This window comes from Melospiza georgiana, chromosome 1, assembly GCF_028018845.1.
Source record: "Melospiza georgiana isolate bMelGeo1 chromosome 1, bMelGeo1.pri, whole genome shotgun sequence".
NCBI classification, from domain to species: Eukaryota; Metazoa; Chordata; class Aves; order Passeriformes; family Passerellidae; genus Melospiza; species Melospiza georgiana.
The window spans coordinates 117,427,822-117,443,273 of record NC_080430.1 but is presented as its reverse complement, the minus strand read 5'-3'; the positions used below and the strand labels follow the sequence as shown (position 1 = coordinate 117,443,273).

At 37.4% G+C, this 15,452-nt stretch overlaps 1 protein-coding gene across 3 annotated transcripts in view; it reads left to right on the top strand.

Moving 5' to 3' along the window:
• The window catches only part of TOX (thymocyte selection associated high mobility group box), a 217,579-nt gene that overhangs the window by 1,220 nt on the left and 200,907 nt on the right, over positions 1–15,452 (top strand). For 2 of the 3 annotated variants that reach the window (XM_058036825.1, XM_058036798.1), the window contains exon 1: positions 564–787. The exons of the other annotated variant lie outside the window; for it this stretch is intronic. In XM_058036825.1, coding sequence (XP_057892808.1) covers positions 644–787 — 144 coding nt within the window. In that variant the 5' untranslated portion in view covers positions 564–643. Of the gene's footprint in view, positions 1–563; positions 788–15,452 lie in introns of those variants that run through there. 3 annotated transcript variants of the gene reach the window in all.

The window sequence follows — 15,452 nt, the reverse complement described above, 5'->3', positions numbered from 1 at the left end:
GCTGCCGAGAAAGGGGGCTGGGGTTCCTGCATTGTTACTGCCGCTGTAGCCTGAGCCAGCTGGTGCTTTATGTATGAACTGCACTTTCTCTGCTGTTACGGAATGGGCTTTGCACGTGAATAAAACGCTGGCCGTAGGAAATGATCGGAAAATGCGAGTTACCCCGAGCACAGCCCGGCCAAGGGGAGCAAGCCGGGAGAGAGCGATGTGTTCAAACCTGCGCGCTCGGGCTCTTGTTTGGAAGCCCGCCGTGGCAGCCCGTGGCGGGCGGCAGCAGCAGCAGCAGCAGCAGCAGATGGCTTTTCGCAGCGCAAGCCCCGCCGTGCGCAGGCTCCGCGGGGCAGGCCGCGGGTGCGGAGGGCGGCGCGGGGCGCGGTGGCCGGCGGGGCTCTGCCGCGGAGGAGCGGCCCCAGCCCAGCCCGGCCCGGCCCGGCCTGGCCCGGCCCGGCGGACAGCCCGGTCCCGCGCCCCGCTATTGTGGTGACGGTCTCACGTGTCAGAGAGACGTTCCGAGCCGTCCCTTTCATCCCGGGCAGCTGCCTCGATTCAGAGATAAACAGCAAAATAGAGTGTGCTTGTGCTGAGGCGCGGAGGCTGCGGCGCCCGGGTGAAGCCCTCTCAGTTTTCAGGAAAGGTTTCCCACATGGTCGCATCTACCAATCACAACAGAAAGGACCAAATTCATCCTGGCTGCATTTCACATATACTCAATGGAGTTATAGAATCCAGGGATAAATCGGGCCCTTTGTGGTGGATGCCCCAGGATATTTCAAGAGAGATCCCAGAGGTATGACTGTTAGCGTTGTTTTAAGTAACTATTTTGCAGCATCTGGCAAACGTGCGCTATATTTTGGAAGTTTGTGCCAGGAGTGAACTTGGTTCAGCAGGAAGAGTTCAAATGCAAAGGGGCATTTATGTGTTCATTAATTTTCTCTTAGTGCTCTGAGTAATCATGAGGCTACTGCTACTTTTCATCTGTGGTTTGCTGTTATTTTCTCTATTGTCAGTTTTGTAAATTGTAACAGTGAAATGTTGCCACGTGAAAAGCTTGGATTGATATTAATGCCATAAGAACCAAAGTGTTTGAAGACCTGTTTGGCAGTGAAACTGGACAAACGTTATTAAACCTATCAATGATTTAAAGCTTCAGAAGGAAGGTAATGACTTGAATACACATTTCACTCATCATTCTTGAGATAGTGGCCAGATTTAATTTAAAAGTTAAATGCTTTGGAAAATCAGGAATTACTTTAATATATTAAATCATTTTCCAATTAAGTTCCTTAAATAATTTTTGGTGTGTTGCACTCCAAATCGAATAAATTAATTTAGAAAGTCGTTTTCAGAATTTCTTTACTAGCTGGTTAAAGCTTCTTTCAAGTCATGCCATGTATGAGGGAGCAAACTGTTCTTTTCAAATGCAAATGAGACACTCATTCTGTAGACAAGTTGCAACTCTTCTATTTCACTTTGCCTGAACTGATAATGTGCTTAAAAGTGCACAGTCATAAGACATATGTTTTATGCTTGGAAAAGACTTACCAGGAATGTTTCAATATAAGAAATCGAGTACAGAACAATTGTCTTTCTCAGATGTCTTTACCAGTGACCACTGATAACACTGAATGGACAGAGTAGATTTGCCAGGCCCCTTGGAGGTGTACATTTAGTGAGGTGAACATTTCATTTTTCACCCCTTCACTCTCTCCCTTTGCCCAGCATGATTAACATTGCTGTGAAAACTTATCTGACTTGTTCTAAACATGTCATCATGTTACAGTATTGCTCTGTCACTCATTTTCAGGCTGTGTGTATTTAGGGAGTTGGAAGGGCGGGAGGCCTGCAGAATTTTCTGTTCAGTATGTTTGGTTGAGTGTTCGCTTTTAAACTCTCCCAGGAAAGGAGATGATGGCTGGAGTGTGATGAATCCTTGTTCTGGGCCAGAATGGTGGTCTTCCTTAGGAATCTACCTGCAAAACTCATTGGGAACTCATTCAAGATCCTCTGGGTTCTTGTTTCTTGTAAAGTTAGTTAAAACTTGCTTTTGGCACTTACTAGCGGATTTGGCCCTGTTTTTCATATCTAGGTTTTGGTGGTGTTTTTCCTTTTGCAAATTTTCCAGACTTTGATTGTTTACATTTGAAGTCTGCTTGAGCTGCTGGTAATTTAGAATGTATTCCAAAAATAATTAGGCTTTTAAGTTTTCTAGTTGTTCTGTTAGTACTAGTTGTTTTCCCTGATCAGATGGTTGTTTGTAGCGTATGAGTTCCCAGGCACATGCATGGGAGCTATTGACTGTGCATTTTTTCTGTAGCCAGAGGAAAATAATGTAGATTCAAACAATTGCCTCTTATCTTACAATTTTCAGTTGGCAGGCTTTGTTTCAGAAGACTGCTTAGATCTTTATTTTATAAACCTAAAATAGCATTCTAAGCATCTTAGCCTAATATTTCTCTATCTGCTGTGAAAGCTCATTATGCTCTGCATATATTGTTATGCAGGTTTTTCCTTGTTTCTCTTGCATTACCCATGGAGAGAGAAAAGTGAAGAAACAATGCAAACAATGTTGGTTATGACAACTGTGAGAGGTATCTCTTATACAAACAGACAGAATGGACAGTATGCTTTGGTATATAGGTCAGCCTTTGAAATAACATAGTGGAGCTCTTATGCTGGACAGATTTACGGTTGAGATTATACTGTTCTCCCCTTGAAACTTGAAGCATAATTGCAGTTCAGATACATTCAGGCTAATGTGAGTAGTCTGTTCAGTTGAAGTTTATTTTAGGAAATGTCACATTCTGTAATTGAGTTGAATTATGTAAAAGAAATAACTTTGATAATCCAGGTGTCTTAATTTGATAGAATATGGCCAGTGATTTCAAGCTGCCGGAAGAAGTCGGATGATAAGTTTAAATGTTTAAGTAGAGAGAAGTAAATAACAGTCTTGTGGCTTTCCCTATTGAAGTGTCACCTGCAAAGACCACTTTGATCAGTGCTGTAAGAAGGATAGGTATATTTTAATTTTCATATTTGCAACTTCACAGTGTTTTCAGATATCTGTTCACATAAAGTGCAGTTATATAATTGTAGTTTGACACAGCTAATGACAGGGATGCTGACCTCTGCCATCAGTAGGCAGAAAATAATGGTCTTTACTGCTCCCAATGGTTAGCCTTGCAGAATTATGCACTGGATTCTTCTGTGATTTGCTACCTTGTTCAAAAATACAGGAGCCTACAACTCATCTTTCTTGTATTCACTGATAGTTGTCAGTGCAGTGGAAAAATACAGGCAGGCAGCAGAGGTAAAATGATAGACTGTGGTTGTTTTTAAAAAGAGGAATACAGTGGAGAAAGGAGGGAGAGGGAAGCAAAACCTTTCAAATGAAAAAAGCAGAGTGACATTGGGTAGAAGTGGATAAGGAGATATAATACAATGCTTTGTAAGCAGGTAACAATCCCGCTTGTAATCAGAATTCCATGGAGCAAAAGTGCATTTATTTATACTCAGCGTTTAGAGTAATTTATTGTGTAAACTTAACCCTACCATAGAGACTACTCTAAATAAAATGTTCCATGGCTGTTTACAAAGTGTACATTATTTCCAGGGGCTTGCTTCCATCCAGTCTCTATCTCAAACTCAGAGTTGTGGCAAGCAGGCTCTCTGAAGGACAGCTCTAAAGCTGAAATACTATGTTACTGTTTTGACGGCATTTTAGATTATGCTCATATTGTTTATCCTGAACATATTTCCCCCTCCCCCTTAAAAAAATACCTTGTCCTCTACTGGCTTAGAATCATACTTGAAATTTGTTACTGTTTCATAAAGGAGAGATTAAACAGTTGCATTGGGGCTGACTGTTGATTTTCAAGTGTAAAGTCTTTTAGTTTCAAAAATACCACATATGAAGAACGGAAATGGTCTTTTCTTTCATATCTTAGTATGTAGTTTCAGAATTGTGGGCAAGTCTCAAGTGTGCTTCCTTAAATTTCAGTGTTACAGAAAAGAAGTGGTCCCAATTTTAGTGGAACATAGAAAATGATTTATGTATGTGCTTTTGAGAAATCTTTCTCAAAGATTTCTATAAACCAAAGCATTTGCAGTAATTTATTTTTTTCTTTCTGCCAAATATCAGTACCCGGAGAGGAATTATGTTTTATTCTCATACCAGAACGATGTGTTTCATCTCTAGAGCATTACCCTCAATCAGCCTATCATGAGGTCTTATGAAAGAGAAGTGAAACCAGTAAATTATTAAGAATGCTGAATTAACTAAACACTATAGCACATGCAGTACCTTTGTTGTTTACATTAAACCGAAGAGGAGCTGGAGCTGTTTTTGAGAAGCTGATACTGTGAAGGACTCTGCAGTTCCAGCTTCTCTTGAGTTCGGGGTGTGTTGGGGATGATCACACTTAACCGTGAAGAACTGAGCACCCTCTGGCCCTCAGATTCCCATGTCAGCAAGACTTTCTTGTCTTGCTAAAAATGTACAGAAGCATTTGAAAAATGGACTGTGTGTAAAACACAATTTATATTTTAGCAGAAAATTGTCCTAATCATGGTAGGATTTAGATTAAAATTCTTGTATATTTAAATCCTGTATTGATGGTAGATATAAAAAAGCTTAGATGTTGGAAGTAAAAAAGCTTCCTTTGACTTCACTCTCAGCACTGCTCAAGAGTGACCCGAAAGCACCACTTTGCGTGGCGAGAGGGTAGTCTCTGGATCAGTGCAGACCTTGGCTTCTGGAACTGACAGGAGAGGCAATTAGTGGCAGCTTTGTTTATCTTTTTGAAGAGGACACATGCTCTTTGAATGTCTAGCATGGATTTCATACAATAAAATACTTATTTTAAATGTAACCTAAATTTAAATGTTTTTTTGTTGCAGTTGGACTGCGTGATTGTTGTAGATCCCTTCCAACTGAAATAGTTTATTCTGCTGTTTTAGCTACGCAACTACATACCAATTTTCTGCCCAAAGAATGATTTCTCATTAAAAGTGTTGAGTTATAAACTGCTTCAAAACATTGTTTATAGCAGATTCGCCAAATGACTCTTAATTATAGCAATGCTTCCAAAATACTTTGAGGCATGGAATTCACATCAGCCCAAATGAGATTTTCTTGATCGTAGTGCTTTTTCCTACAGTGTTCAGTTGGAAAATGGCAGCATTGCCTTATTCTATGGTTAGGCACAGAATATGTGGCCATAGCGGCAGCAACAAAGTGTGCCCCTCCAAAGCGGTGAGCACACGTAAGGAGCTCTTGTCCCCCCTTCTAATGGAGTAGCTGCCATTTCTGTTCATTGGTAGCAATGAGTTTTCAGTTGGTAAGTCATCAATAAAATGTTTAGCTCTTGATTTAGACCTTCAAACTTAAAATTGTTTTTCAGCTGGCATCTTGGTGCAACCCATATTTATAATGTCTGTGGTTTTGTTTTGCTTCTTATGTTTGCAGCAAATTATTTTTAGCCTTTGAATTTCATATGGCTCTAATAATATTTATATCTTATCTTTCAATTGCACATATGCTAACACTGTTCTTGAGCTGTTCATTTAGTATTTCTCACTGGGCTGCTATTTGATTTGCTACAGACTCTTGTTGCATGGTTTCCTCCCAAGGAACACGGTGCCTTCTAAGTTGCAAAACATACTTGAATTACATGAGCATCTGACAAATCCAGGTTAGTGGAAATGTCAGAATGTTTTAGCATTCACATTCTTGACTGTTAAACCACTCTCTACCAATCAAAAGTGGCACGAGTTGGTTTTTTCAAAGGTTCTGCTGGCTAAGCATGGAAATTGAGCTGCTGTGGTAGTACTTTTTTTGTCTCCTGCTATTGTGTTGATGATTATATGGTCTTAAAGGTTAAATAGAAGTTACTGTAGCTGGTATGTATTTTTGTTATATTAAGAAAATCTGCAGTGAACTCCAGTTCTTATTCTATATGCAAGAATTCAGAACTCTGAAATCAGGCAGTGATAACCTGTACTTAAGGAAATGGGTCAGTAAAGGAAGTATGAAGCCTGCAATGTGAACTAAAAGATTTATCTCGACAGTTCCTGCTAGGAGAGAAGATTATGTAAACATGTTAATTTCTGTTATATCTGTGCTACTCTGTACGTATATACACACATGTATATTTCTGCTTCATTACATATATTGCTGACTTTGAAAGAAGTGAACTTACTCTGGGAATGCATAATTTCTGTCCTGTATTATAAGTAATTGGCTTTGAAGTCATGTTCTGGTTGCAGTTGCCAAAAGTGGGTAGGTTTGTGTTCATGAATAAGAGAAAACATTTGTTTCTCCTATGATCATCGTGTTTGCATCGATCTGAAATAATAATAAATAGTAAAAGGAAAAATAATGGTGAGAAGCGATGGTAGCCTTTCAGAAACATAATTGATCATTTGGCAGACAAAGTTGTGAACATTAGTCATAGAAACCTGCAGATATTAGAGGCTTAATATCAAAGCTAATGATTTATTTTATGTTAATGACTTTCTGCTAGGGCATAAAAGACTGCTCATAATGGACTCTCAGTGCTGTGTTCAGTTGCGAAGGCTAATGGGATAATCTTACCCAAAACTAAGCTTTTTGAAGTAAATCATGGTGTTATTTTTTCAAGTTAACTCTTGAAAATGATTCTTTAGGAACTACTTGTAGTCTTTATAGAAAAATGTAAGGCGAGTTCTTTTTTCTTCACCAGCAGTTTTCTTAATTGTATTGGAAATGTCTGTGCTTTTTTTATGGTTCTGAAAAATAATATTCAAGATATGAAAGTCATTCAGTCACTTCGGTATTTTTATCATAGGACAGTAGGTTTTTGTGAGGCACAGTTGTTTTTACAGGTTGAACAAAGGAAAAGAAGAATTATTTTTTTAGTGGCTTAGCCACTTATTAGCTAAATGGCAGTAAAACTCTTAGTTTTGCATTGAGAAGTTTTTTAAATCATGTTTACAATTAGTTATAACCAACATTATATTTCAATAAGAGATAATTTGCCTACTAAAGTTCACATAATGTGCTAATCATGTGTAGTGGTTAATAAAGGCCTCCTATCTCACTCCCCTGATGGCTATAAAAGGCTATTATGTTCATGGCAGCAGTTCAGGTACAGCTGCTGTGTGTTAATAATGCATCATTGTCCCACTAATAAACACAGCAAAGGTCAGCAACCCTGAGCACCTAAAACACCCATTCTCTTTCCAAAATATTTATTAACACCTTAATGGTGTATCTATTAATTTTGGTTAGGATTATATCAGTTAATGACCCTCACGGAATACTGTGTGCTCAGGTTTTGCAACCTACATGCTGCTGGGGGCTGCTGCACTCATCTTTCCTCCTAAACACTTTTCATCACAACTTTTTTTTTTTTTTTTTGGAGACTAACATGAAGACTAATACTTCATGGTCACCTTATGATTAACTTGCTTTGTTACTTAGTTTGGCAATGTTCATTTTTTTTCTTCTGCTAATTTAAGATTCTGTCTAGAGGCTGAATTTTCATGACTTAAGACACTTTGTAGAAATTCTGTGTGCTAAAAAACTATGTGACTGTGTAACAGCTATTGACACATGCATGCACAGACACATGCATGTATACATGTGTGTACATGAGCACTACTTCCCTTAGGTTACATGCATAATTTTATACTAGTTACTTATGTTTTCCTTTTTAGCATAGATTGCTGTATTCATAAAGGTTTTTTAAAATGCATTTTCTACAGACAAAGAACATACTCACATGGGATTTCCATTTTGCCAGGGAAACATGCAAATCAATAGGCCAGCACTTATCTACATTAAAATTAGGTACACTGTAATTTATGGGTGTAGTGATATTGTATTTGTCTTGCATAGCCTCAGATATTCTTTAACGTAGCCTGATTCTGTGTCTGTAGAGAAAAGCAAAAGTGTTAATTGAACAAAATCTCATTTTCTCATCTTGTAGTATTGTCTTTTGTTATCTGTTACTCATTTTGAAAACCTGATTTTTTTTCCTTGTGCTGTGTGATTTACAAACAAATGTTTAGAGGGCAGAAAAATACTATTACATTTCCATCAAGAGCAATGAGAAAGCTTAACTAGCTCAAGGGTTTCTTTTTGGGGTAGCACATAGCCTCAGTGACACATTTGTCATGCTTTAAATATATAATACATACAATAAAATATGTACAGGCACAGTTGTGATATATGTAGTGTTTGGCTCCATTGCTATTGTTTGTAGTCTCTACGGTTGTCATACATTGTTCTTTGCACATCATACCATTACAGCAGAATTTGACACAATTTCTAGCTTTCAGTCCTGCACCATTTTCATTGCACAATATACATGAGTTTGACAGGGTGTGTTGAGGACAACTCTGGCAAGCAATTGATATTTTGAAGTGGCAAGCGTTTCAGCAGCTGCCTGCTTGTGAAAAAGGAATGATAAGGTATACTGTATTGTTAGTTTCAGGCAAAGCATTAAGGTTTAAGCTCTGTAAAAATGTACACATTATTCGTCAGTGGTGAAGCAAGCCTTTTATGTTTTTTAGAGCTTAGCTCTCTGGCTGATGTGAACTAGAATGACATTGGTTTAATGGTCAGTAAATGAATAGGAGTACTTTGAATTTGAACCACTGCCAATTTTGCACCGACAAAGAGACTGACAAAAGAAAGATTTTATGTGAAAGCAAAGCACAAGCAATGTTTGGGGAGGTGGGGAGAGGGGCAGAGGAGCCCAACAGAAATATTCTCTAACGCAGCCTTGTAATGATTCTAAAATTGTTAAAACACATCCATTTTGCATGGCTCATCAGCTACAAACCTAAGCTGTTTCATCTAATGTTCTTTAAAACCTGTTGTATACACATAGTCTTTTAGAATATATTCATATGGAATTTACAGTGTGTTTTTCTAAATACCATACTGTGCCCTGGAGGCCTGCTGGCAGAATATCAGAGTTGTCCACTGCTGGAGTTCCCAAGTCTCTCTCTATCTGGTAGTGGGAAATTGTAGTTTAATCAGTTATGGCACTTTCAGTGTGTAACATTCATTAGTAAGGCAATTTGTCATGACTGTTAATAGTCAGGATGCATCTGCTCTCTCTTCAGTTGTGGAGTATGATAAGCAAGAGGGCAAATATTTCAATATTTAAGAATATTAGCATGTTTGAAAACTGTAATTCAAGGTTAGTGCTCAAAACACAAACATGAGATTATTGACAATCAATGTATTTTTACTGGTTTTACCATTACAGAGTGGATTTGAAAGTACCCTAATGCTCTTACAACTTCTGTGTTACGTGACTGGGTATTAGAAAGTAAATGTTAGCATCTTCAATATTTATCCAAGACTTTTCTGTTTTTCTCTGTAAATTGAAAGGTAGGATATTTTCATGGAGTTGCAAATACCTATAATTATTTTCCAGTGTACCAGTAATAAATTGTTCACAGTATCATTTTTGGCAGTAGCAGACCTTTTTCAGTGTTAGTTTTGTGTCTGGGCAGCTTATAATGTCATGTTATAAAAGATATTCGATGCCTACCAAATAGACAACATGCAATTAGAATAATGTTCTCTTCTCACTAAAAACCAGCTTGTAATCATTGTTCATTGTTCTAAATATGAAAGGATAAATTGTTTCCTACAGCCAAGAAAGGTTAGAGAGGGTTTTTTTTTCACATATATCTGATAACCCTCATGTATTACATAATATGATAGCTTCACACACAATAGCTTTGTGACACATTTTAATTTTTAATGAAAAGCCCCCAAAATTTTAACATAATTATTTCTTTAGAAACCGAGCCCAATCTTGGTAAAATCCGTTCTTGCTAGTAACAAAAGCTGTTACTGTTTAAGTTCCTGTTCAGCAGTTAGTTGGTACGCTTCACTGGATGTTGTCAAAAAGGCTTTTCTCTTGATTGACAACCCTGTAGGAATGTGAATGGAGATTTTAATTGCATATCATGTGTGCATATCAGAGTGAGTGGATTCACTGACTCTGCTTAGCTCCGTATCTCTACAGGTCAGCCATGCCAAAACACTTCTTTTTTTAATAAGCAATTGATATATTTTCCAATGAGAGAGAAAACAGGCATACAAGTGAAGAAGGCACTGTAAAGCAAAAGTTTCCTGTGAATTTGGAAGAAAAATGTGTGCAATAAATTTTTAACACAATTAAGAGGTGTTTTGATGATGTAAATTCATACCAAGTCTACACTGACCAAAGACTGCTAGAAGTGTCTTTATCTTTTTCTCTCTTCTTCTTATTTTTTTTTTTAATTTTCAAGAGTACTTTGAACAAAATCAGTTTAAAAAAAAAAGAAGCAGAGTGGAAAAATTTACTGAGGCAGGCTGCCCTTGAGTCTTGTCCCCTTATAGAGACAAGGGGAAGTGATGGGAGTTTTCATTTCTATTGAGAGCTAGTGGGGTTTCTTCTTTATAGTGTATTTGATGCACACTTTTTGGGGCAACGCTGTTCATTTAGGGGGAGATTTATCTCTATAAGGATCTCAGTTTTAACTCTGATACTAAAACCAAGTTCTGATATCAACTGTAATGCAACTTAAATAAATTTTTTCCTTAAGAACAGTAAATGATACATCACTAGAAAATAACTCTGCTAAACAGACCTCAGTATTTTCCATAACCAAGAACATAAAAATATCAAAGCCAAATATTTGTTATTATGAATAATAATTATATGTCAATATCTTAAATTAGATTCCAGGTTTCATTTTGTATCAAAAACCACAGTATTGGTTGTATTCCTTTTAAAGCTCACAAAGCATCAGCAGCTGAAAGCACAGCTACAAGACAGTTGTGAGGAACTTTTAGCTGAGTTTGTGTTTTGTTCCAGTACAGGGACATGAAAATCTAAAGGAGGATGACAGTTGCATTTTTCTATGAGGACCCCTGGGAAGGAATTGTTTCTTAGTAACAAAGTTTCTTTCCTCTTTTCTCCTGATTTGTTTTGAATGAAAAGCAAATTTTGCTCTTTCGCCCTTTGTGTAAGGCCAGCTCTGACTTTCAGGTTATATTTGTGTAAAAAGTGTAGGAAGAAAGGATGCTCACCACTTGTTGAAGGCACGTGGAATGCTCTGACGACACGCTGGCACCTTTACAGAGCCTATTTTCTCCTGTGCTGGATTAAAGTGTATCTCACCCAACTGCATCTTGAACATCAGTAAATCCACAAGAGTGCTTAAAATAAGTGAACACCTTAAGAAGAAAATCAGTGAGATTTACTTTATTTCTAATGAAGCAGATCACTTCTGACTTAATAGATGACATTGATGTATGGTTGGTTCTACTAGAATCTGACACTGCTATGGGTTGTCAAGATTTGTGAGTAAAAAATAGAGCACCAGGTCCACAAGAGTCAAGGGAAAATTCCAGATTTTGAAACTTTAATCCTGTATGAAATGAAGAATTTAATTTTTTTTTTAATCAATGTTGAGGAAAGAATCGACTTAGATTTTGCAACATTAAATACCAGAGCCATTTTTGTAAATAACTATGGTAGCCCTTGAAATAAAGTTAAAAAATTTCAACATTGATGTCATCAGGACTTCATTTTTCAGCACTTTGTTAGGTTACAAAGTCAGGCAATTTAATGCTGGGAATGGCAGATTTAAGGATGTCTTGATTTTGCTCTTTAGTATGTTTTCATTGGCAGGAATCTGAGCAAAACAGAGGATATGGGATGAATGATCATGCCATTACAACTTTATCATTAATGCAGTTGCAAATTGCACCACAGTAAAACTTTCAGGCAGCCTCAAATTTGTATTTTTACATTTTGATCACATGACTTTCTAACATAATAATATTGTTTCAGAAGAAATTTTTTGTGTGTTTTGCTGATTCATTTGATCATGTCCATGTCATTCATTCCTATTGTCTCTGAGGAGTGTCTGAGTCTTTTCAGCATTGCCGCACAAATTTTTCTGCTGCAGAGATAATTCCTTTTTATTAGCAGAGAGAATTTTGTTATGGTGAATGAAGTGAGGACCAAGTCTTGGTGGGGCTAGGAAGATCTTGGGCTCTCTCTTACCAATCCTTTCTTTCTGATACTTTGGTGCAGGCTGTCATGACTCACGCATTACATTCAATGGGTTTTGGATTGAGCATGAGAATACCTGTGTTATTATTTTGTCACAATGCCCCCATTTTGGGATGAGGAACTCAAGCATAAGTTAAGGCCTTACTATTTTCTAAACTTTATCTCTGAACAAAAGGCACTTCTCTATCTCAGTATCTTTTCTTCTGCTGAATTCAAAAGATGTCCTGCAGATAGTGGAGCTGGTTGAATTTCCTTAAGGCTAAAAATTCTGTAACTCTAAATACAGATACTGTGACCAAAATTGCAGTTATATGTACTATAGTTAAACCTACAATTGTAAGTAAGAAAAAGCCTATTGTGCATGTATTTATTATGATATATATAGTTACTATGCTTATGGAAATAATTAAAGAGGTATCTGTTAAATATATGCTTATACTAAACTTTCTAAAGTTGTATAAATTATTTCAGTTCTAGCAAAACCAGGGGATTTAGTTTAAAAATCATTAGGGCTCATCCTGTAACATTCTTTTTTGGAGATAGAGAAGAGTCCATGTATATAATAATAAAAGCTCAGAGAAATGATATTTTTGAAAAGGAAAAAAAAAATGTTGCTCAGCAGAATCCATTGCCCTTTTAAGAATGCTTTCTCAGACAGAGAACTTTCTCAAACAGAACACTGCAGTGGAAATACTAAAGTAGCATTCTCAAACTTGGCTGTGGTTTTATTAACTCTTTTCAGAAATTCAAAATTTAAATGTTAATATTTACTGCAAAGTAAAATAGTTCTGGATTTAGGAGGAGTTTAGAAGGCTTTGGCTGGAGCAGATGACTGCAGACTTTGTAGGAAGAAGTTTATTACAGAGCCCTTAACCTGCTGCTTCCTACATGGTTATCTCGGATTCTAGCAATGCTGGAAGCTCTTTGTTAGAGGTGTAAGCAATGGGGCACATTGATGTACCAGGCCTGGAAGTTAATTTTCTACCATTTTCCACTCATCAGAATCTTTCCTTATTACTACTGAGCTTGTAATGGACCTGTACAAAGATTAGTAGTTAAAAAAAAAATCACAGAATATTCTGAATTGGAGAGTGTCATAATCTTCAGGGCCTACTATCCTGGGCAAGGATGAAATGTTTTGAGGAGACATGAGCTTTTCACACACACTGGTAGTGAGTGTTCAGTCAAGTGAGGGAGAGGAGAGCAGAGAAGGGGAGCACTGAGTGTTTCAGGAACTCATGTAAGCGAAAGAGCTGTATCTGTGGTCCTTCATGCTGGTTCAAGAATGTGTTTGTATTTCACCATCACTGAATACCACTTTCTGTTCTGCCAAGACCCTCCTTTCTCCCTTTATGTTTTGAGTATTCACCCTACACAGAGGCTGAACTTTGAAAAGACAGGTGAATTGCAACTTTTCTTCTAGAAAAGAAGAAAATATGGAGATCTTCTGTAGAAAGAAGATTTTCTGTGACTGGTCTTGGTTATACCTGGATACCATTTCCGTCAGTATGGACACCTAAACTATCTCCAGGAAAAACTGACCAGCTGACTCTTAGATGAATAGGGACATCACCAGAGGGTCCTGAAGTACCAGTACTGATAATGGAGAAGAGGTGTGTGGAGACAGACTAATTTTCACCCTGAGTTCTTTGGGATGAATCAAAAATCTCAGGTTCGCAGACCTGGTGTGACAACATGTCTGCTTTAAGGAAAACAGCCAAATTCAGATTTAAACAGCCAAATGGCAGCAGGACTATTAGGATCAGGACAAATCAGCTGAAGTAGTGCTGGATGATGTTAAAAGTCATGTGCATGTGGGTTTGCAGAAGTCTTTGTGCTACAGGTATTGCTTTTTCTGTGAACTTGCATGACTCTAGGCAATGTTTGCTGGCTCATGGGATAAACTCCTCATGTTATTGGAGTTTCTTTGGGAAGTGCTTTTTGTCTCAGTCTATGAAATGTCATATTAGCTATTCCACTGCTGCATTCATCTGCTACTTTCCTCACTCATGTTCTGTAGAAAGTCCTGACCTCCTGCAAGAGACTGATTTACCATTTCCTACCTGGAACTTTCTTTTAAGAAGGTACAATCCAAAATATCAGGAAATCCTTTTTTTTTTGGCCATTATATAGATGAGATCTCATAAGAGAAATGAGGAAAAGTAGTATAACCAAAAATGGATCATATTGAGAGAAAGAGCAGAAAGAGCAGTCTCTGAAAATGGATGTAGAGATTCTTCAACACAAATTTATTGTGGAGTAGAACTAGAGAAACACTATGAGATGCTATGTCATCTCCTGTCCCATTCCCCACACCCCTTCCTCCTCCATTTCTGAAAAAAATCACTCTTCTCCACATCATAATTTGTTATCTCATAACTTGGATGAGAACCTTTTTCTTCCTCAACAGCAGATCTTATTTCAGTCTTTATCTGGTGGTTCAATAACTTATGCCTCTAGCCCTTAAAAAAAAAATTCGGATGAGTTTGAAGTACAAGGAGCAGACCGCTCAGATATGTGAATTCTTTTCCCTTCAGGGCCACTCCACAGTACTCCATAAAGATTATTATACGATTTGGATTTTGGTTTTCCCTTTTCTTGGGGTTGACTGTTTAGCTGAGAAACTGGCAAAAAAAATTTGCTACACAGAAATAGTTAATAAGAATTAGGCTAAGATTATTAACCACACAAGTGCTGAAGGACTTGAAAGGTCTTGTTTATACCCATAAAAGTAGAGAAGAGAAAGGTAAGAATTAGAGCTGGAATTCCATATTTAGTTTGAAATTTCTAGTGATGGCAAAATATTTTGTATATAGGATTATTACTTTTTGGCAAGCCCTGCTATATCTAAACACTTTTGGGTGGGCTAAGGATGAAGTTTAATTTTAACTCTTAACTTAAAGAATTTCCTTGCTTTGTGGTTTTAGATTATATTAACATTTCATAAGCTTCAATTTCTATGGTACAGTTCCTTTGTAGAAGATACTGGTTTTACATAGAAGTAGTGCTAAGTCTGTTGCATTAGATTTTACAAGATAAACTTCATTGTATTTGTCCTGACGAAGATTTGTATCATCTAGGATACAGAACTGTGACAAGATGTTTGTGAAAGAATTAAACAAACCTTGTATTTTCTTACCATTTTTTTCCCATTATCCTAGGAAGTAAAGCCACCATGTGAAAAACTTTATCCTCTTGGTGCGTTATTATATGGGCTAGAATACACTCATGAATATCTCATTACATTCTGTGTGCACCACTTGTATAGGACTGCCAGTGTCTGTCACCAGTCCTGCCCTTAATACAGCTCCCCATTCTTAGTATCTTGTATTTAGGCTCAGTGCAGCACAAGTACAAAGCTGCTGCCTTTTTAGTGTTGAATTT